Here is a 22,384-nt window from a genome sequence, read left to right on the forward strand (position 1 = left end):
GACCACTTCGTCTCACAGTGGAATAAATGTATTGACAGTTACGATTCGAAATACTAAACAGTTTAACTGCTTTCTTCTAACTGCCTAGTATTCATCTGAGTGCCCTTACGAAGTGTCCATGGGGCACTGACTATTTTGTCTCACAATGCTATAAATAAACTGAAGCGCCAAAGAAACTGGTATAGGCATGAGTATTCAAATACTAAGATATGTAAATAGGCGTAATACGACTGCGGTCGCCAACTATATAAGACAACAAGTGTCTGGCGCAGTTGTTAGATCGGTTACTGATGCTACAATCGTAGGTTATCGGATTTAAGTGAGCTTGAACTTGCTGTTTTAGTCGGCGCCCGAGCGTTGGGACACAGCATCTCCGTGGTAGCGACAAGGAGGGGATTTTCCCGCACGATCATTTCACGAGTGTACTGTGAATATCAGGAATCCGGTGAAACATCAAACCTACGACATCGCTGTCTCAGACCAGAGACATACAGGTCATCACAACCGGTTCTTACCATCTAGTAAGTGCAATTAGTTCTCTGTTTCACCTAAGCTATCGTTTTATTTGGTAAAATACGAGGACGAAAATTTGCATTTAAGATATGTAGTACATGAAATACATACGGATAAAAACTGAGTTATCCTACCAATCCCTCTCCCACAGAAACTGCGTTAACTGTGTTCCAGGTGGAATTTTGTATGTATAACTATTTCTGGTTTAGTAATATTTACAATAAACTGGATTATTTAAAGACATTCCTAACTGTCTGGAAAAATTGTCTGGATAATTTTCGATATGTGATTAGAAGTGGGGATGTTCTGTATTCAAAGGGAGGACCCCTCTTCTTTGTCCTTACCAATAAACGTGTTTTTGTCGTGAAAACGAATTACTGTTACTGTCGGCACACGACGAAGATGCTATCGTTTTCTTTTCACGCCAATGCAAGTAAGCAAAGCCACACAACTTGCTACACTCTAACACGAAGGAATCATCCGAATTGGATTGAAATAGGTAGAGGTGATGTACATGTTCTGACAAATAAATGATTACAATTTATGAAGAACTGCATGATTTATTCAAGAGAAGGAGCTTCACAAACTGAGCTAGTCAATAATGCGTTGGTCTACCTCTGGCGCTTATGCAAGCAATTATTCGGCTTGGCATTGATTGACAGAGTTGTTGAATGTCCTCCTGAGGGATATCGTGCCAAATTCTATCGAACTGGTGCGTCAGATCAGCAAAATTTCGAGATGGTTGGAGGGCCATGCCCATAATGTTGCAAAAATTCTCGGCTGGGGAGAGTTCTGTCGATTAGAGATGGTGGATCCGCTCCTGAACTGATTCATAGAGTTGAATCTTTCAAAGGAGTGAACAATCAGTGATTCAGAAAAAAAGAAGGGTAGCTCCAAACGTTTCCCACAGCAGAGAGAGAGAGAGAGAGAGAGAGAGAGAGAGAGAGAGAGAGAGAGAGAGAGACAGAGCATATCAGCTCTGCTGGTCAGAGCACACTACACGCCACACAACAAAGCCAGAGCCGGCCTCTGCCCTGCTTCTACCTTGGCTGCCTGCATTGTGCAGTGCCCCATTGGATTTTGTGTTTCACATATGCCATGCCGTCTCTGTGCCTCCTCTGCCGCGTGCAGTGTCTGGCGCAGCTTAACTTAAGGCCGGTTCCCACTAGAGCGCGGCAGCGCGTCGTGCGGCAACGGCAGCGGCAAGCGTTTTCCGCTTTGACGCGGCGGCTCGCGGAAGTGGCGTTCCCATCTGGAAGCGGCAGACGCTAGCGGTAGCCAATGGACAGCCACTGAGGTGCGGGGTGGGAACCACTGAAACGCCCGGTGCGTTTGATTAACTGTATCTTTCACCTACATGGAGGAAAGACGAAGTTGGGTGAAGACATACCAATTTTTCATTTTCTGTACAATGTACTCTTTCACATATTTCATTATTCGTGTTTTCTCATTTCACCATAAACAGATTTCATGAGTACAGTTCATGATTGTTCACTATATCCTAACACATTGAAACAATGCACGACAAAAGAGATTATTCAGATAGTTAAGCGAGACAAAAATTAAAAATGTAATACGGTAGCAGCTACACGAAAACAGTAAGAACACAAAGGTTTGGGAGAAGGGATGAAAGTGGAAGCCACCAGATAGAATTTCGCACAGAGCATAATGTAATCATCGCCAGCACCTTCCTTAAGAATCATGAAAGAATAATACATATTTGGAACAAAGTTTTCGAAACCAGATTTTAAATTATAAGACATTTCCCAGTGCAGACGCTAACCTACAATAATTTATTGGTTACGAGTTGCAGTTTACAGCTAAAGAGACAGTAAACGGTAGCAAATTAAGGAAATGGAACTTGAATAAGTCAAGACCCACAGTTTTTCGATAATCTTAAAGTTACCGTAATGCAACTACTGACTGAAACAAAGGAAGGAATCCGCTAGAATACGAATGGATATTTCTGAGAGAAGAAGTGGTGAATGCAGCATAGTATGTGAACGGGTAGAATGTACAGTAGAAATCGTTAGATAAAACGTGATATATTAAATTTGACAAGAGGGAAAAATATAAAAATGCAGCAAATAAAGTAGGCCTTCGGAAATAGAAATGTCTAAACATGACGTTGACAGAAAGTCCAAAATTGCAACGCGATTTTGCACTTGGAAAACATAGGGGAATGAAAATGAGAAAGAACAAAGAAAACTTTGCTCAAAGGAGAAGCAACTGTCAAGAACTCATTTGGCAAGCCAGAACTGAGCAAATAAGAGAAGGCTAGAAAGTGGAAGGAATATGTAGAGAGGAGGGGTGGAGGGATTGTACAAACCAACATAAGCACAATGTTAGATTCCTGTGATATGTCTGAACACGCAAGGCAATACTGATCCTACCACTTACCTAAGTAGACAGACTGAAGAACTGCGAAACTGTGTTTATAGCATTTGCATGTTTAGAGAAAAGTTTTGACAATCTTAATTAAAACATTCTTTGAAGCTCTGGAGATGTCATCGATAAAACACAGGGCCACAAGGTTATCTACAATTTATACAGAAACCAAACTGCATTTCTAAAACTTCAATGACTTGAAAGGAAAGCAGTTATTGAGAAGGCACAAGTAGAGAGGATATAAGATGAAGACTGTGAATAACAAGAAAAACGTTCTGGAAAAGAAAATCTGTTCATATCGAATACAAATTCTAATGATTGGGTACTATTTTACAAAGGTATTTGTGTGGAGTGCGGTATTTGTGTGGAGTGCAGCCTTGTATGTAAGTGAAATGTGGGCGATGAACACTTCTGTCAAAAAGACAATGGACGCTTTCAAAACGTGGTGAGCAATAAGAATGCTGAAGATTAGATATGAGGATCGTGTAACTAAAGAAGAGGTACGGAATCAAATAGAGGAGGAAGAGGAAATTACGGCACAGCTTTGACTACAAGAGGGGTAAGTTGACAGGACATGTTATGAGGCGTCAAAGAGTGCGGACAAAGGGGTTGCGTGATAGTAACCTGATAATAATCATCTGTTGAAATGCTATTCTACTATTTTATCTATTAATGTAAGCAGTGAATTTACTCGTCCATGCACTCCTCCTCAAAACATTTAAACCAAAACTGAAATCAGCTTGCAACCACTGTCTGACAACTACTGCATTCATTTTCAACTTTCTATAACTATCACTGGCTAGCCCCACACACATACAGATATAAGGAGAACAGAAATAAACAAACATTAGTTTTCAGCATATAATTCTTCAGGTTGGTAACATGTACAGAAACAAACCAAACAGGAAGGGACATGAGGTGAACACACTGTAGTTACGACTTCAGATCAGTGTTTTCGGTAAAATGTCTACAGCTAGTGACAGAAGAAAAAACAGCGAACACGAAAATGTGGTTCAAATGGCTATGAGCACTATGCGACTTAACTTCTGAGGTCATCAGTCGCCTAGCACTTAGAACTAATTAAACCTAACTAACCTAAGGACATCACACACATCCATGCCCGAGGCAGGATTCGAACCTGCGACCGTAGCGGTCGCTCGGTTCCAGACTGTAGCGCCTAGAACCGCACGGCCACTTCGGCCGGTACGAAAATGTGCTTACGTTACATAATTTAAGTTTCAGTTCAACCTCCAGCATGTGACCAGGTGAGGGGAAACGTAGATGTCCGCCAAAAGCTCGATTCACTGTAAGTAATCAGTTATTCACGTAAAAAAAGATGTGAACTGTTTTATAATCTTCATGTATCACATATCAAAACAAAACTGAATCATTCTAGATTCCACCGAAGATGGCTTAAAGTAACAGGCGAAAAGCGTCTTGAACCAATAGAGTACACTGGATAAAGAAAAAAATGTTTGTTACTTACCAAAGGAAATAATCAATAGCTGTAGATACTTAACAAATTACATCTTATGACATTCCAGCAAATTAGTTTCGGTTTAACTTCTCATTCCATATTCTATTAAATGCCGTTAAAAAAATTCATCTATCCCTTCTGAAAAACTGTGGTTACTTTCACATCTCGGTAGATAAACAGATTTTGGATATTTATCATGCGACGAAATACATGACTTTTTACAAGTTATCGTTTGCAAAAAAACACGTTTCGATTTCTTGAACCGTTTACGAAATTTGCGGTTGATACAACCACATGGCTTACGACGAGCAGGACGATGTATCGCGCGCGGTCACCGCACAGCCCGTCCGCCGACATATCATTCAATATCTCAATATCGTCGCGGTTTGACCATGTCGAACCGCTTCCGCTGCTGCGTGCCGCGCTCCAGGTGCGCGCCGCCAATCACAGAACGCGCTGAGCGTGACGTCAGGTACGGAACCCCGGGCCACACGAACTTTCGCCGAACCCCTGGCGCGGCCGCGGCGGCAGCTATGAAATACTTATCATCCGATTCCAGGGAAACTATTCGGTAGAAAAATTTGATTCTTGGTCATGTTACAGCCTGATATCTTCTCTCGATAAAGGACCGAATTTCTTTTCGTTATTCGTCGTGGTTACTTGCTGTATCGCATTTACGTAAACCTTTACACGAAATTTGAATGAGTGTGCAGAGGTAAAAACGCATTGCGTGGACTTTGCGTACAGTTCATTTTAGGTAATACATTATTGCGTATGAAATTTAGTCAACATATCGAAATTGTTTTTAAAGGTGAGATCAGATCGATAGCTATCACCGTTCTCGAGATATTGAATGATATGTCGGCGGACGGGCTGTGCCGTGACCACGCGCAGGTTGCTCGCGGCGCGACCGGTACTTCGTCCTGCTCGTCGTAAACCGTGTGGTTGTATCAACCGCAAATTTCGCAAACGGTTCAAGAAATCGAAACGTGTTTTTTTTTTTTTTTTTTTTTTTTTTTTTTTGCAAGCGATAACTTGTGAAAAGTCATGTATTTCGTCGCATGATAAATATCCTAAATCTGTTTATTTACCGAGATATGAAAGTAACTACAACTTTTCAGAAGGGATAGATGAATTGTTTTAAACAGCATTTAATAGCATGTGGACTGAGAAGTTTCGCCTTTTACTTTAAGGCATCTTCGATGGAATCTAGAATGATTCAGTTTTGTTTTGGTATGTGATACTTGCAGATTATAAAACAGTTCACATCTTTTTTTACGTGAATGACTGATTACTTGCAGTGAATCGAGTTTTTGGCGGACATATACGTTTCGCCTCACCTGGTCACATGCTGGAGGTTGAACTAAAACTTAGATTATGGAACATAAGCACATTTTCATGTTCGCGCTTTTTTCTTCTATCACTAGCTGTAGACGTTTCACCGAAAACTCTGATTTGAAGTCGTAACTACAGTGTGTTCATCTCATGTCCCTTCCTGTCTGGTTTGTTTATGTACATGCTGCCAATCTGCAGAATTATATGCTGAAAACTAATGTTTGTTTATTTTTGTTCTCTTTATATCTGTATGTATGTGTGGCTAGCCAGTGATAATTATAGAAAGTTGAAAGTAAATACAGTAGTTGTCAGACAGTGGTTGAAAAATTTGGTGTTCAGCTGATTTCAGTTTTGGTTTAAATGTTTTGTGGAGGAGTGCATGGAAGAGTAAATTCACTGCTTACAGTAATAGATAAAATAGTACAATAGCATTTCAACAGATGATTATTATCAGAATACTATCACCCAACCCCTTTGTCCTCACTCTTTGACGCCCCATAATACGTCCTGTCAACTAACCTCTATTGTTGTCAAGGTTGTGCCGTAGTTTCCTCTTCCTCCTCTGTTTAATTCCGTACTTCTTCTTTAGTCACACGATCCTCGTATCTAATCTTCAGCATTCTTATTGATCACCACGTTTTGAAAGCGTCCATTGTCTTCTTGACAGAACTGTTTATCGTCTTCATTTCACTTACATACAAGGCTGCAGTCCACACAAATACCTTTGTAAAATAGTATCCAACCATTAGAATTTATATTCGATGTGAACAAATTTTCTTTTTCAGAACGCTTTTTTTGCTATTGACAGTCTTCAGTCAGGTTTGCGTCTGCACCAGGAAATACCTTACAATTTAAAATCTGGTTTCGAAAGCTCTGTTCCAAATTTATATTATTCTTTCGTGATCCTTAAGCAAGGTGCTGGCGATGATTACATTATGCTCTGTGGAAAATTCTATCAGGTGGCTTCCACTTTCATCCCTTCCACCTAGCCTTTGTGTTCTTACTGTTTTCGTGTACCTGCTGCCGTATCACATTTTAAATTTTTGTCTTGCTTAACTATCTGAATAATCTCTTTTATCGTACATTGTTTCAATGTGTTAGGGGATAGTGAACAATCATGAACGGTAGTCATGACATCTGTTTATGTTGAAATGAGAAAACATGAATAATGAAATATGTGAAAGAGTACATTGTACAGAAAATGAAAAATTGGTATGTCTTCACCCAACTTCGTCTTTCCTTCATGTAGGTGTCAGATATCGTTATTCAAACACACCGGTCGTTTCGGTGGGTCCCAGCCCGTACCTCAGTGGCTGTCCGTCATTGGCTACCGCTAGCGTCTGCCGCTTCCAGGTGGGAACGCCAATTCCGCGAGCCGCCGCGTCAACGCGGAAAACGCGTGCCGCTGCCGTTGCCGCACGCCGCGCTCTAGTGGGAACCGGCCTTTAGCATCGGACTCCGTCGGCGATCGTTTCAGTCGCACGTCCTGCCCTCTGGGCAGTTGATGCGAGTAACAGGACAGAGAGCCTCCTAGCGGAGAACATAAGAACTACTTGTAACAACCTGCTCGCAAGAGAACGGACGATTTGTCCCGGAGCGGGTGACTGGTGGCCGTTCACCGCTCCCCCCACCCTCGGAACTCGCCCGCTCAACGCTCATCCCACCGTTCTCGACTCCAGCCAGAGCGTTGAGCAAAGCAACTCAGGTGTCACTCTGGTCTCTGTGGTCTTAGCTCACGCAGTAATACAGCTCGCAGCTCGACCTGCTTGACTCAGCACCTCTGCATCGGAGTTCGTCTCTACTGGATATTGTTCTTCGTAGTAATACCTCTATGTATATTACATTATTATGTTATGTACACATCATTTGTTTTTATTTTATTTTTATTTGTTTAAACTGATCAGATTAGGTTCCTGACGACTCCTCTTACTATAGGATTTTTATTATGGACACTCGAATTTACGCTTTAATTATGAGCGAACCGATAAACGTATCGCAAAATGTGATACACCAATATTTTCCTTGTTTTATTCTGCGTAAGGCTATATGCAGCACTTTAGTCTTACAGTCAAATTTATATTTTTTTTTCTAATTCTGGTACGGATTTTGCGATTTTAGGCGTCTTCGGAAGGAAACATTCACTTTAAAAATATATGGCTTGCAATGTATTTGTACGAGGTTAATGAAATTTTAATACATTATAGCCAAATATATTGTTAATGTAAATCTCAAGTTACAACATTTACCAATCACCCAAAAAACCACGATAGTGCAAAATAAATCAATAATCAAAAACTTTGTCATATCGTGGAAATTTCAATAAACAATACAAAATTCTTACTCATTATCTGTGTTACTTCAAAATAGGATCAAATAAGATCAAAATACAGGTATAGTACTGGAATAAACCAAGTTTAAAGGGCAATGTGCCTTCCATTTATTTTCTATTGTGAATGAGTGGTGAGTAATGAAAAAGAGCTAGTTCATTTCAGAGAGTGAACAGTTCTGATCTGATCTCTGAAAAGAACAGTTTTGCCCATCTCTACAGTGTCGATCTTGCTGCCCAAGGTAAGGTTTTGCAAGCACAAAGACAAGCCATATGCGGAAGGGCATTGTCTTGCTGAAATCTAGCCCCAGAATGGCTTATTAAAAAGGGCAACAAAACTGGGTGCAGAATATCTGTGCTGTAACAGTGCCGTAGATGAAAACCAAAGGGTTGCTGCTATGAAAAGAAATGGCATGTCAGACCGCCATTCCTGGTTGTCGGGCCGTATAGCAGACAACAGTCAGATTGGTATTCCACTGCTGTCTGGTGGGTCTTCAGGCAGGTCTGCGCTGGTCGTCGGAGTTCAATGCAAAGCGGACGTGACAGCTGAAGACAATTCTACTCCATGCCAAGACGGGTCTGGAGAGGCTCCAGACAACGATGGGGTGTCTACCTCACTGTTGCTTCCCATGAGGCCTGACAATTATGAACGATGGTCTGCGGTATCACTTCTTTTCATAGCAGGACCCCTTTGGTTGTCATCTGCGGCGCTCTTACAGGACAGCGGTAGGTCGACAATATTCTGCGCCCCATTTTGTTGGCCTTTAAGCCAAGTTATCGTGGTCAAAATAATGCACAGCTGCACAGAATGAGAGTGTCTACTGCTTGTCTTCGCGCTTGCGATACTCTGCCTTAGAAAGGTCGCGAGACCTCTCCCTAATGGGGAACGTTTGGAGCATTATGAGCAGGACCCTCCAACCATCTCGGGATTTTGATGATCTAAAGCGCCATTCGGACAGAATTTGGCACGATATCCCTCTAGAGGATATCCAGAGACAGCATCAATCAAGCCGGCCGCTGAGGCCGAGCGGTTCTAGGCGCTTCAGTCCGGAACCGCCCGACTGCTACGGTCGCAGGTTCGAATCCTGCCTCGGGCATGGATGTGTGTGATGTCCTTAGGTTAGTTAGGTTTACGTAGTTCTAAGTTCTAGGGGACTAATGACCTCAGATGTTATGTCCCATAGTGCTCAGAGCCATTTGAACCATTTTTTTTTTTTTTTTGCACCAATCAAATCCAATCCGAATAACTGCTTCCATAAGGGCCAGAGGTAGACCAACACATCATTGACTTGCTAAATTTGTGAAGCTCTTTCTCTTGACTAAATCCCTATTTCTTTGAAATTGTAATCATATTTTTGTCTGTTGTTGTACAACACATTCTCAGATTTCGGTCCCATTAGGATAATCCCTTCGTGGTGCGCCTTTTTTTCCGTTTCAGAGTGTATAAGAGCAACTGCAGGGTAAAAGGCTTCCGGCCGTCAGTGATGTGCCAGCACTGAGAAGAGACATGCCATGAGAGACTCTGTCGTCATAAGGTTTATGCAGTCAACATGCTCATCGCCCGGCGATGACGAATCAAAGGCGCTGCTTCTTATCGGCCCGTTTAACTGCACCATCGGTGATAACCCTGTAGCTCGCTAGGACCCTCGCCACGCGATGATAGGCTGGCCTGTTTTCTCGACGCGACCATTCTTGCATGTCCTGAAACTATAGACCTATATCTCTAACGTCGATCAGTTGTAGAATTTTGGAAAACGTATTATGTTCGAGTATAATGACTTTTCTGGAGACTAGAAATCTACTCTGTAGGAATCAGCATGGGTTTCGAAAAAGACGATCGTGTGAAACCCAGCTCGCGCTATTCGTCCACGAGACTCAAAGGGCCATAGACACGGTTTCCCAGGTAGATGCCGTGTTTCTTGACTTCCGCAAGGCGTTCGATACAATTCCCCACAGTCGTTTAATGAACAAAGTAAGAGTATATGGACTACCAGACCAATTGTGTGACTGGATTGAAGAGTTCCTAGATAACAGAACGCAGCATGTCATTCTCAATGGAGAGAAGTCTTCCGAAGTAAGAGTGATTTCACGTATGCCGCAGGAGAGTGTCGTAGGGCCGTTGCTATACGCAATATAGTAACAATGGAAAATTGTACTGAAATGCAGGAGGATCTGCAACGAATTGACGCATGGTGCAGGGAATGGCAATTGAATCTCAAAGTAGGCAAGTGTAATGTGCTGCGAATACAAAGAAAGAAAGATCCTTTATCATTTAGGTACAATATAGCAGGTCAGCAACTGGAAGCAGTTAATGCCATAAATTATCTGGGAGTAGGCATTAGCAGTGATTTAAAATGGAATGATCATATAAAGTTGATCGTCAGTAAAGCGGATGCCAGACTTAGATTCATTGGAAGAATCCTAAGGAAATGCAATCCGAAAACAAAGGAAGTAGGTATTGTGTTAGTTCTATAACTACACCGAAAGGGAAAACAGCAAAATGTGGATGTACATGTTGAAACTTTCACATGTTCTGGACGGTCGTTGTTACGCGCGTGACTACAGTGTTCAAAGTTAACAATTCGAGATATCCTCTTACATTTCGGGAGATCATTGCCTGGGACAGCCGAGTGTAGAGTTATTGTGTGTTAGCACAACAAGAGGAAAAAATCCTATGCGACTCAGGGCGTCCGTAGCAGTTGCTCACCAGTGTGGGATCCGTACCAGATATTGTTGATAGAACAGATAGAGAAGATCCAACGGAGAGCAGCGCGCTTCGTTACAGGACCATTTAGTAATCGCGAAAGCGTTACGGAGATGATAGATAAACTCCAGTGGAAGACTCTGCAGGAGAGACGCTCAGTAGCTCGGTACAGGCTTTTGTTGAAGTTTGGAGAACACACTTTCACCGAGGGATCAAGCAGTATATTGCTCCCTCCTACGTATATCTCGCGAAGAGACCATGAGGATAAAATCAGAGACATTAGAGCCCACACAGAGGCATACCGACAATCTTTCTTTCCACAAACAATCCGAGACTGGAATAGACGGGAGAACCGTTAGAGGTAGTCAAAGAACCCTCCGCCACACACCGTCAGGTGGCTTGCGGAGTATGGATGTAGATGTAGAGAAATTTGAGCAACGATTGACTGCTTCAAGGTCACTCCAGCTGTGCCGTGTTTGTTTCTGTTGACTATCTAAACAGCTTGAGGGTATTTACTGCCAGCGACCGGGTGAGCAGTGAGAATCGATGTGCGAGCAGAAAGCTGCCAGTTATGATGATTAGATGTCGATGTATCGATATAGCGAAATACAGCTATATTCTCCCAAAAGTATATATATATATATATATATATATATATATATATATATATATATATATATATATATATATACTCCTGGAAATTGAAATAAGAACACCGTGAATTCATTGTCCCAGGAAGGGGAAACTTTATTGACACACTCCTGGGGTCAGATACATCACATGATCACACTGACAGAACCACAGGCACATAGACACAGGCAACAGAGCATGCACAATGTCGGCACTAGTACAGTGTATATCCACCTTTCGCAGCAATGCAGGCTGCTATTCTCCCATGGAGACGATCGTAGAGATGCTGGATGTAGTCCTGTGGAACGGCTTGCCATGCCATTTCCACCTGGCGCCTGAGTTGGACCAGCGTTCGTGCTGGACGTGCAGACCGCGTGAGACGACGCTTCATCCAGTCCCAAACATGCTCAATGGGGGACAGATCCGGAGATCTTGCTGGCCAGGGTAGTTGACTTACACCTTCTAGAGCACGTTGGGTGGCACGGGATACATGCGGACGTGCATTGTCCTGTTGGAACAGCAAGTTCCCTTGCCGGTCTAGGAATGGTAGAACGATGGGTTCGATGACGGTTTGGATGTACCGTGCACTATTCAGTGTCCCCTCGACGATCACCAGTGGTGTACGGCCAGTGTAGGAGATCGCTCCCCACACCATGATGCCGGGTGTTGGCCCTGTGTGCCTTGGTCGTATGCAGTCCTGATTGTGGCGCTCACCTGCACGGCGCCAAACACGCATACGACCATCATTGGCACAGGGGCAGAAGCGACTCTCATCGCTGAAGACGACACGTCTCCATTCGTCCCTCCATTCACGCCTGTCGCGACACCACTGGAGGCGGGCTGCACGATGTTGGGGCGTGAGCGGAAGACGGCCTAACGGTGTGCGGGACCGTAGCCCAGCTTCATGGAGACGGTTGCGAATGGTCCTCGCCGATACCCCAGGAGCAACAGTGTCCCTAATTTGCTGGGAAGTGGCGGTGCGGTCCCCTACGGCACTGCGTAGGATCCTACGGTCTTGGCGTGCATCCGTGCGTCGCTGCGGTCCGGTCCCAGGTCGACGGACACGTGCACCTTCCGCCGACCACTGGCGACAACATCGATGTACTGTGGAGACCTCACGCCCCACGTGTTGAGCAATTCGGCGGTACGTCCACCCGGCCTCCCGCATGCCCACTATACGCCCTCGCTCAAAGTCCGTCAACTGCACATACGGTTCACGTCCACGCTGTCGCGGCATGCTACCAGTGTTAAAGACTGCGATGGAGCTCCGTATGCCACGGCAAACTGGCTGACACTGACGGCGGCGGTGCACAAATGCTGCGCAGCTAGCGCCATTCGACGGCCAACACCGCGGTTCCTGGTGTGTCCGCTGTGCCGTGCGTGTGATCATTGCTTGTACAGCCCTCTCGCAGTGTCCGGAGCAAGTATGGTGGGTCTGACACACCGGTGTCAATGTGTTCTGTTTTCCATTTCCAGGAGTGTGTATATATATATATATATATATATATATATATATATATATATATATATATATATATATACACTCCTGGAAATTGAAATAAGAACACCGTGAATTCATTGTCCCAGGAAGGGGAAACTTTATTGACACATTCCTGGGGTCAGATACATCACATGATCACACTGACAGAACCACAAGCACATAGACACAGGCAACAGAGCATGCACAATGTCGGCACTAGTACAGTGTATATCCACCTTTCGCAGCAATGCAGGCTGCTATTCTCCCATGGAGACGATCGTAGAGATGCTGGATGTAGTCCTGTGGAACGGCTTGCCATGCCATTTCCACCTGGCGCCTCAGTTGGACCAGCGTTCGTGCTGGACGTGCAGACCGCGTGAGACGACGCTTCATCCAGTCCCAAACATGCTCAATGGGGGACAGATCCGGAGATCTTGCTGGCCAGGGTAGTTGACTTACACCTTCTAGAGCACGTTGGGTGGCACGGGATACACGCGGACGTGCATTGTCCTGTTGGAACAGCAAGTTCCCTTGCCGGTCTAGGAATGGTAGAACGATGGGTTCGATGACGGTTTGGATGTACCGTGCACTATTCAGTGTCCCCTCGACGATCACCAGTGGTGTACGGCCAGTGTAGGAGATCGCTCCCCACACCATGATGCCGGGTGTTGGCCCTGTGTGCCTCGGTCGTATGCAGTCCTGATAGTGGCGCTCACCTGCACGGCGCCAAACACGCATACGACCATCATTGGCACCAAGGCAGAAGCGACTCTCATCGCTGAAGACGACACGTCTCCATTCGTCCCTCCATTCACGCCTATCGCGACACCACTGGAGGCGGGCTGCACGATGTTGGGGCGTGAGCGGAAGACGGCCTAACGGTGTGCGGGACCGTGGCCCAGCTTCATGGAGACGGTTGCGAATGGTCCTCGCCGATACCCCAGGAGCAACAGTGTCCCTAATTTGCTGGGAAGTGGCGGTGCGGTCCCCTACGGCACTGCGTAGGATCCTACGGTCTTGGCGTGCATCCGTGCGTCGCTGCGGTCCGGTCCCAGGTCGACGGGCACGTGCACCTTCCGCCGACCACTGGCGACAACATCGATGTACTGTGGAGACCTCACGCCCCACGTGTTGAGCAATTCGGCGGTACGTCCACCCGGCCTCCCGCATGCCCACTATACGCCCTCGCTCAAAGTCCGTCAGCTGCACATACGGTTCACGTCCACGCTGTCGCGGCATGCTACCAGTGTTAAAGACTGCGATGGAGCTCCGTATGCCACGGCAAACTGGCTGACACTGACGGCGGCGGTGCACAAATGCTGCGCAGCTAGCGCCATTCGACGGCCAACACCGCGGTTCCTGGTGTGTACACTGTGCCGTGCGTGTGATCATTGCTTGTACAGCCCTCTCGCAGTGTCCGGAGCAAGTATGGTGGGTCTGACACACCGGTGTCAATGTGTTCTTTTTTCCACTTCCAGGAGTGTATATATATATATATATATATGGAGTCGTCGATAATTTTACTCCGATTATATCGTTAATAAAATGGCAATATCACTCATGAACAAAAATCTAAATGACAAGATTTCTCTTTGCCGTGGGCGGAGACGTGTAAGGGGAAATGCTGACGTAATCGGCGCTGCTACTACCAACAGAAACTGCGACGTTTAATTTCACAACAAAATTTTAACAGTAAAACTGTTAAGTAGCTAGCGTTTGCAGAAATGTAAAACAGGAAAATAGACATGAAGTGTTCCAGGTAAATCCGATATGTGATGAAACCGAACGACAGACCCATCGGAGACGTTTTATTTTGCCACTTACCTGCAGTTACCAAGTGTGAATGTGCACCTTTCCTTTCTAGTTCTTGCTCTAAGGGGGATTTCCGCTTATGTGTTGGCTGAAGACCCAACACCGTGTTATGAGTGGAGGCCGAAATGCACGCGTTTTAGCTCACGCAGGCTGGCGTGAGGAGGGAAGAACTATACTGACGTGAGGTCTGGAACATGACAAGGAATGAGAATTCAGAAGGCAGACGTAATTAGTTTGATACTTAACTTTAATCCATTAATGATGAACGTCGCTCTTGACGGTACATGATTCACAATATTATCTGTTCAGAATACATTCTTGAAGATATTTCTTATAGTAATTGAATATGGCGCCTTGCTAGGTCGTAGCAAATGACGTAGCTGAAGGCTATGCTAAACTGTCGTCTCTGCAACTGAGAGCGTATGTAGGCAGTGAATCATCGCTAGCAAAGTCGGCTGTACAACTGGGGGCGAGTGCTAGGGAGTCTCTCTAGACTAGACCTGCCGTGTGGCGGCGCTCGGTCTTCAATCACTGATAGTGGCGACACGCGGGTCCGACGTATACTACCGGACCGCGGCCGATTTAAAGGCTACTACCTAGCATGTGTGGTGTCTGGCGGTGACACCACGTCTGCAGCTCGTGGTCTTGCGGTAGGGATTTTCTCTGCCTCGTGATGACTGGGTGTTGTGTGTTCATCATCACTGACGCACGCAAGCCGCGAAGTGGCGTCAACTAAAAAGGACTTGCAATACGGCGGCCGAACTCCCCCGCATGGGGCCTCCCGGCCAACAGTGCCATACGATCATTTCATTTCTAAGGGGGATGAGAAGGCTGCTAGCTTGTTGATGTACGGAATGCAATATTAAATTAGTACTGAAATATGCTGCTATAAAACTGGCAGTATATTTACAATGTGCAGCAGATAGTTTTCTTTTGCCCGGTACGTAGACATTACTCCGTCTGTACATCGATAATTTTTCGAAATATTTCGATAAATTTTTCGATATATTTTTTAAATATCGATGTATCAGAATGAGATTTTCACTCTGCAGCGGAGTGTGCGCTGATATGAAACATCCTGGCAGATTAAAACTGTGTGCCGGACCGAGACTCGAACACGTGACCTTTGCCTTTCGTAGACAAGTGCTCTACCTTCTGAGCTACCCAAGCATGACTCACGCCCCGTCCTCACAGCTTTACTTCTGCCAGTACCTCGTCTCCTACCTTCCAAACTTTACAGAAGCTCTCCTGCGAACCTTGCAGAACTAGCACTCCTGAAAGAAAGGATATTGCGGAGACATGGCTTAGCCACAGCCTGGGGGATGTGTCCAGAATGAGATTTTCATTCTGCAGCGGAGTGTGCGCTGATATGAAACTTCCTGGCAGATTAAAACTGTGTGCCGGACCGAGACTCGAACTAGGGACCTTTGCCTTTCGCGGGCAAGTGCTCTACCAACTGAACTACCCGACCACGACTCACGCCCCGTCCTCACAGCTTTACTTTTGCCAGTACATCGTCTCCTACCTTCCAAACTTTACAGAAGCTCTCCTGCGAACGGGGCGCCCTTGTATAGACCCTCTATATACTTCTTCCACCTTTCTGCTTTCCCTTCTTTGCTTACAACTGGGTTTCCATCTGAGCGCTTGATCTTCATACAAGTTGCTCTCTTTTCTCCAAAGGCCTCTTGAATTTTCCTGTAGGGAGTATCTATCTTACCCCTAGTGAGATAAGCCTCTACATCCTTACATTTGTCCTCTAGCCATCCCTGCTTAGCCATTTAGCACTTCCTGTCGATCTCATTTTTGAGACGTTTGTATTCCTTTTTGCCTGCTTCATTTACTGCATTTTTATATTTTCTCCTTTTTTCAATTAAATTCAATATTCCTTCTGTCGCCCAAGGATTTCCACTAGCCCTCGTCTTTTTACCTACTTGATCCTCTGCTGCCTTCACTACTTCAGTAAAGTTTGGAAGGTAGGAGACGATGTACTGGCAAAAGTAAAGCTGTGAGGACGGGGCGTGAGTCGTGGTCGGGTAGCTCAGTTGGTAGAGCACTTGCCCGGGAAAGGCAAACGCCCTGAGTTCGAGTCTCTGTCTGGCACACAGTTTTAATCTGCTAGGAAGTTTCATCGATGTACCAGATTTCCAATATTTTTAAAAATATCAACAGTCCTAGTACAAGCGTATCTTGAAAGTACCCTGTATTTCTGATAAAAACCTATGGTCCTCCCAGTAAAGGGGACAGGAAAGTTAAAAAGCTGAACAATCTGTGACGGTGACGGAATACTGGCAGCTTTGCTTTTCCAGCTCCAGCTACCAGATGGCCTCTTGTGGAATGCTGACCGGCTGTTGTTTGTCGCCCGCAGGAACTGGAAGACCGCGAGAGGAGCCTGATAGCCACGCAGGGCCGCACCGACGCCTCCCTGCAGGCGCTGCAGCGGGAGAACCGCTACAGCGAAGACAAGGTCAAGGAACTCGAGAAGAAGGTACGTCGCCTGCACATACACATAAAATATGCTAAGTGTCTCTACTCTTGTACGATACATATATCTACTTAAAATTTTGCCATTTTTGTTACAAGCCACCAACTCGTTTACGACTACCGTTAACACAATTCCACGAGGTCCCTCCAACTTACCTTCAAAACTGTTGTTCCTCAGTTGCTCGAAGGATGTTCCAGATATCGCTCTGACATCTGAATTCGAACTCCAGCTTCCTAGTGGATCTACTATGCCTGCAGCAGAAGGAGAAGCGTTGTAGGTGTCATTCTGCTGCGTGATGGAAAATATTGCTTGAAATGCTAGCGAGTGATAGGGTGCTGGGTACATAAACCTTGCATAATTTTTATTTGCTTCAACAGCATCTTATCAGTGGCAAAAATTAGTCACAAGAGGCGTTACAACAAGTACTATAAAATTATCAATAACTCCAACCATGAAAATGAGAACATTTGCCAAAACTTTAATGCTTGTATACGTGACTTTCAGAGACGATAAACAGTGAGGTAATCAACGTTAAGCTTACAAGTTAAAAAAAAAGTTGCGCAAGCAAATGATGCATTAAAATAAGGCTACCAACTTGAGCTAGCTCTGACATCGCTCAGTTCTTTTAACAAACACACACACATACACACACACACACACACACACACACACACACACAACACACACACACACACAGAGAGAGAGAGAGAGAGAGAGAGAGAGAGAGAGAGAGAGAACGTAAATATTAAAATGTTGTTGTTGTTGTGGTCGTCAGTCCTGAGATTGGTTTGACGCAGCTCTCCATGCTACTCTATCCTGTGCAAGCTTCTTCTTCTCCCAGCACTTACTGCAACCTACATCCTTCTGAATCTACTTAGTGTATTCATCTCTTGGTCTCCCTCTACGATTTTCGCCCTCCACGCTGCCCTCCAATGCTAAATTTGTGATCCCTTGATGCCTCATAATATGTTCAAGCAACCGATCCCTTCTTCTTGTCAAGTTGTGCCACAAACTCCTCTTCTCCCCAATTCTATTCAGTATCTCCTCATTAGTTATGTGATCTACCCATCTAATCTTCAGCATTCTTCTGTAGCACCACATTTCGAAAGCTTCTATTCTCTTCTTATCCAAACTATTTATCGTCCTTGTTTCACTTCCATACATGGCTACACTCCATACAAATACTTTCAGAAACGAGTTCCTGACACTTAAATCTATACTCGATGTTAACAAATTCCTCTTCTTCAGAAACGCTTTCCTTGCCATTGACAGTCTACATTTTATATCCTCTCTACTTCGACCATCATCAGTTATTTTGCTCCTCAAATAGCAAAACTCCTTTACTACTTTAAGTGTCTCATTTCCTAATCTAATTCCCTCAGCATCACCCGACTTAACTCGACTACATTCCATTATCCTCGTTTTGCTTTTGTTGATGTTCATCTTATATCCTCCTTTCAAGACACTGTACATTCCGTTCAACTGCTCTTCCACGTCCTTTGCCGTCTCTGACAGAATTACAATGTCATCGGCGAACCTCAAACTTTTTATTTCTACTCCATGGATTTTAATACCTACTCCGAATTTTTCTTTTGTTTCCTTTACTGTTTGCTCAATATACAGATTGAATAACATCGGGGATAGGCTACAACCCTGTCTCACTCCCTTCTCAACCACGCTTCCCTTTCATGCCCCTCGAATCTTATGACTGCCATCTAGTATCTGTACAAATTGTAAATAGCCTTTCGCTCCTTGTGATTTACCCCTGCCACCTTTAGAATTTGAAAGAGAGTGTTACCGTCAACATTGTCAAAAGTTTTCTCCAAGTCTACAAATGCTAGGAACGTAGGTTTGACTTTCCTTAATCTTTCTTCTAAGATAAGTCGTAAGGTCAGTATTGCCTCACGTGTTCCAACATTTCAACGGAATCCAAACTGATCTTCCCCAAGGTCGGCTTCTACCAGTTTTTTCATTCGTCTGTAAAGAATTCGTGTCACTGTTTTGCAGCTGTGACTTATTAAACTGACAGTTCGGTAACTTTCACATCTGTCAACACCTCCTTTCCTTGGGATTGGAATTACTATATTCATCTTGCAGTTTGAGGGTATTTCGCCTGTCTCATACGTCTTGCTCACTAGATGGTAGAGTTTTGTGAGGACTGGCTCTCCCAAAGCCGTCAGTAGTTCTAATGGAATGTTGTCTACTCCCGGGGCCTTGTTTCGACTCAGGTCTTTCAGTGCTCTGTCAAACTCTTCACGCAGTATCGTATCTACCATCCCATTTCCTCTTCCATTTCCATCGCCCTTGTATAGACCCTCTGTATACTTGTTCCACCTTTCTGCTTTCCCTTCTTTGCTTAGAACTGGGTTTCCATCTGAGCTCTTGATCTTAATACAAGTTCCTCTCTTTTCTCCAAAGGCCTCTTCAATTTTCCTGTAAGCAGTATCTATCTTACCCCTAGTGAGATAAGCCTCTATATCCTTACATTTGTCCTCTAGCCAGCCCTGCTTAGCCATTTTGCACTTCCTGTCGATCTCATTTTTGAGACGTTTGTATTCCTTTTTGCCTGCTTCATTTACTGCATTTTTATATTTTCTCCTTTTTTCAATTAAATTCAATATTCCTTCTGTCACCCAAGGATTTCCACTAGCCCTCGTCTTTTTACTTCTTGATCCTCTGCTGCCTTCACTGCTTCATCCCTCAGAGCTACCCATTCTTCTTTTGCTGTATTTCTGCCCCCCATTCCTGTGAATTGTTCCCTTATGCTCTCCCTGAAAGTCTGTACAACCCCTCGTTTAGTCAGTTTACCCAGATCCCATTTCCTTAAATTCCCACCTTATTGCAGTTTCTTCAGTTTTAATCTACAGTTGACAACCAATAGATTATGGTCAGAGTCCACATCTGCCCCTGGAAATGTCTTACCATGTAGAACCTGGTTCCTAAATCTCTGTCTTAGCATTATATAATCTATCTGAAACCTTCTAGTATCTCCAGGCCTCTTCCATATATACAACTTTCTTTCATGGCTCTTGAACCAAGTGTTAGCTATGATTAAGTTATGCTCTGTGCAAAATTCTTCCAGGCGGCGTCCTATTTCATTTCTAACCCTCTTCTTCTTCTTCTTAAAGTGACGTAACATAAATCGGGGGCCAGAAGACCTTACAAGGCCCTTACAACCTTAACTAAACAATCAATACAAGTGTTTGTATACCATGGCACAGGAGTCTTGAATTTACAAAATTATTGTAGCAATTAAATAGAAATGCATTTAATTTTTTTTTAAATAATAATAATTACTTGTATGTGAATAAATACGGACAGGAGACTTGCACAAAACAATCACATACCGGCCGGGGTGGCCGAGTGGTTCTAGGGGCTACAGTCTGGAACCGCGCGGCCGCTGCGTTCGCAGGTTCGAATCCTGCCTCGAGCATGGATGTGTGTGTGGTGTCCTTAGGTTAGTTAGGTTTAAGTAGTTGTAATTCTAGGGGACTGATAACCTTAGAAGTGAAGTCCCATAGTGCTCAGAGCCATTTGAACCAAAACAATCAACATTAAAATGTAATTTCTGTTCGACCTTTGCCAGTAAGCATGAAATAACTTGAGATTTGCTATTAACACACAATGCTGACCCAGACGGAGGCCTAAGACAACTATGATTGTCACTGCCCAAAGCTAAGCAGCATTATACAAGATATCCCACAGTCAATTTCGGTGAACAGCAAGGCATTTCGCGAACGCCGGTGGTCCTTTTTGGCACTTTTGCCACACGTAACAGAAGTACTAACCATTTCCTTAGCACCCTTGTGTCTGGCTGTAAGTAAATACCAGCAGCCAACCTCCACGACCAATGTAGCAGAAGTAAGGAACTTGTTGATTCCGCAGACGCAAACCCATGGCCATGAAGGCAGAGTAAAACAATAATTCTTCAGCTGTCGTATGCACACCTTTCCCTTTTACAGCAATACTTGGCTGCAAATTAACACTGGTACGGCGGCATCCACAACCAAGGCAGTCAAAACTCCGTAGACGCACTCGCGCGACCAGGAGTCGGAAGGAAGCAATAATTCTTCAACGCGCACAGTTTCCACAGCTACCACAACACTACGAATCGGAGCACTGTCTTTGGGAGACACGCCTGTTACTCTATCGGAACAGCAGGCAAACATTTGTGCCAGGGAGCGCACATGTTGTTAAGTGGGCTTGGAGAATGAGTCCATGCTTTCTCGTGAGACGCCGACCAACAGGTCGCTTGGAAACGCCGAGCAAAGAAGTTTCATGGGCGGCAGAAATCAGTTCCAGTCCGCACGCAGCTCACTGGTATCCAGCTAGACATTTGAGCAGATAAGCAACCGAGGAGGCGTGCAGTTTTGTACTACTACTATAGTAGTAGTAGTAGTAGTAGTTTTAATTCAGTGATGGATCGCTTTTATACAGGTATCTAACATGACGTAGCATTACATTTTAAGAATGAAAAATGTGATACATATATAAAGGGACTTACATACTTCCAGGTATAGTTTGTCAAGAACGGGACACATAAGAGGCGGTGCCCTTATAGTAGGACCCACCCAGACATTTTTATGGAGTAATTTAGCAAGAAACTATGTAAATCCTAAATTAGGAACAGCTGACACCATCAACGGACTGTATAACGATATCCTCTAAATGGCTAAAACATTCCAGTAAAAATCTGATTGACAATGCACCCTTTGTTTCAAAATTAGTTACTAACACCCAGAAGAGCCGCCCTGAAATAAACGTTAATAAAATGAACATGTTACTCTATCTTTCTGGTCTTAATGCGTGATTAAAAGATGTTAACTGATTCACAGTAAGACATTCAGTAACTTTGAAAAACACAACGACAGTTGATTTAGCCGTAATTCAAAATGGAACACATTCTAGAAATAATAACAGTTACAATGTTCTTTAACTACATTCTTGCACATAATACACCTAATCTGTTTAGTTTGTTTATTTTTATTGACTGCAAATGCTGTATTTAAATTTATTGTTTATAGCTAATTAATGTGAGGGTTACATTCGCCCTGACCCACTATTTATCAGCTCCTAAGTGAAGTCCTTCCTGAAAAATAATCTACTTGCAGCCAGGGGCACAGTCAGGGTAATCCACCAGGAAACATACAGTACCTCCCACAAGTCCAGCGAAAATCAGAATCGCACGCAAGTCGTCCTAAATGTAATCAGACAGGTACACAGTAGAGAGTAGCAAC

At 44.2% G+C, this 22,384-nt stretch overlaps 1 protein-coding gene across 1 annotated transcript in view; it reads left to right on the forward strand.

Moving 5' to 3' along the window:
* The window catches only part of LOC124619654 (coiled-coil domain-containing protein 170), a 451,315-nt gene that overhangs the window by 186,530 nt on the left and 242,401 nt on the right, over positions 1–22,384 (forward strand). The window contains exon 4 of the mRNA XM_047146186.1: positions 17,031–17,150. Within this exon, the coding sequence (XP_047002142.1) occupies positions 17,031–17,150 (120 nt within the window). The remainder of the gene's footprint in view (positions 1–17,030; positions 17,151–22,384) is intronic.

Source organism: Schistocerca americana, chromosome 6, assembly GCF_021461395.2.
Source record: "Schistocerca americana isolate TAMUIC-IGC-003095 chromosome 6, iqSchAmer2.1, whole genome shotgun sequence".
Lineage (NCBI taxonomy): Eukaryota > Metazoa > Arthropoda > Insecta > Orthoptera > Acrididae > Schistocerca > Schistocerca americana.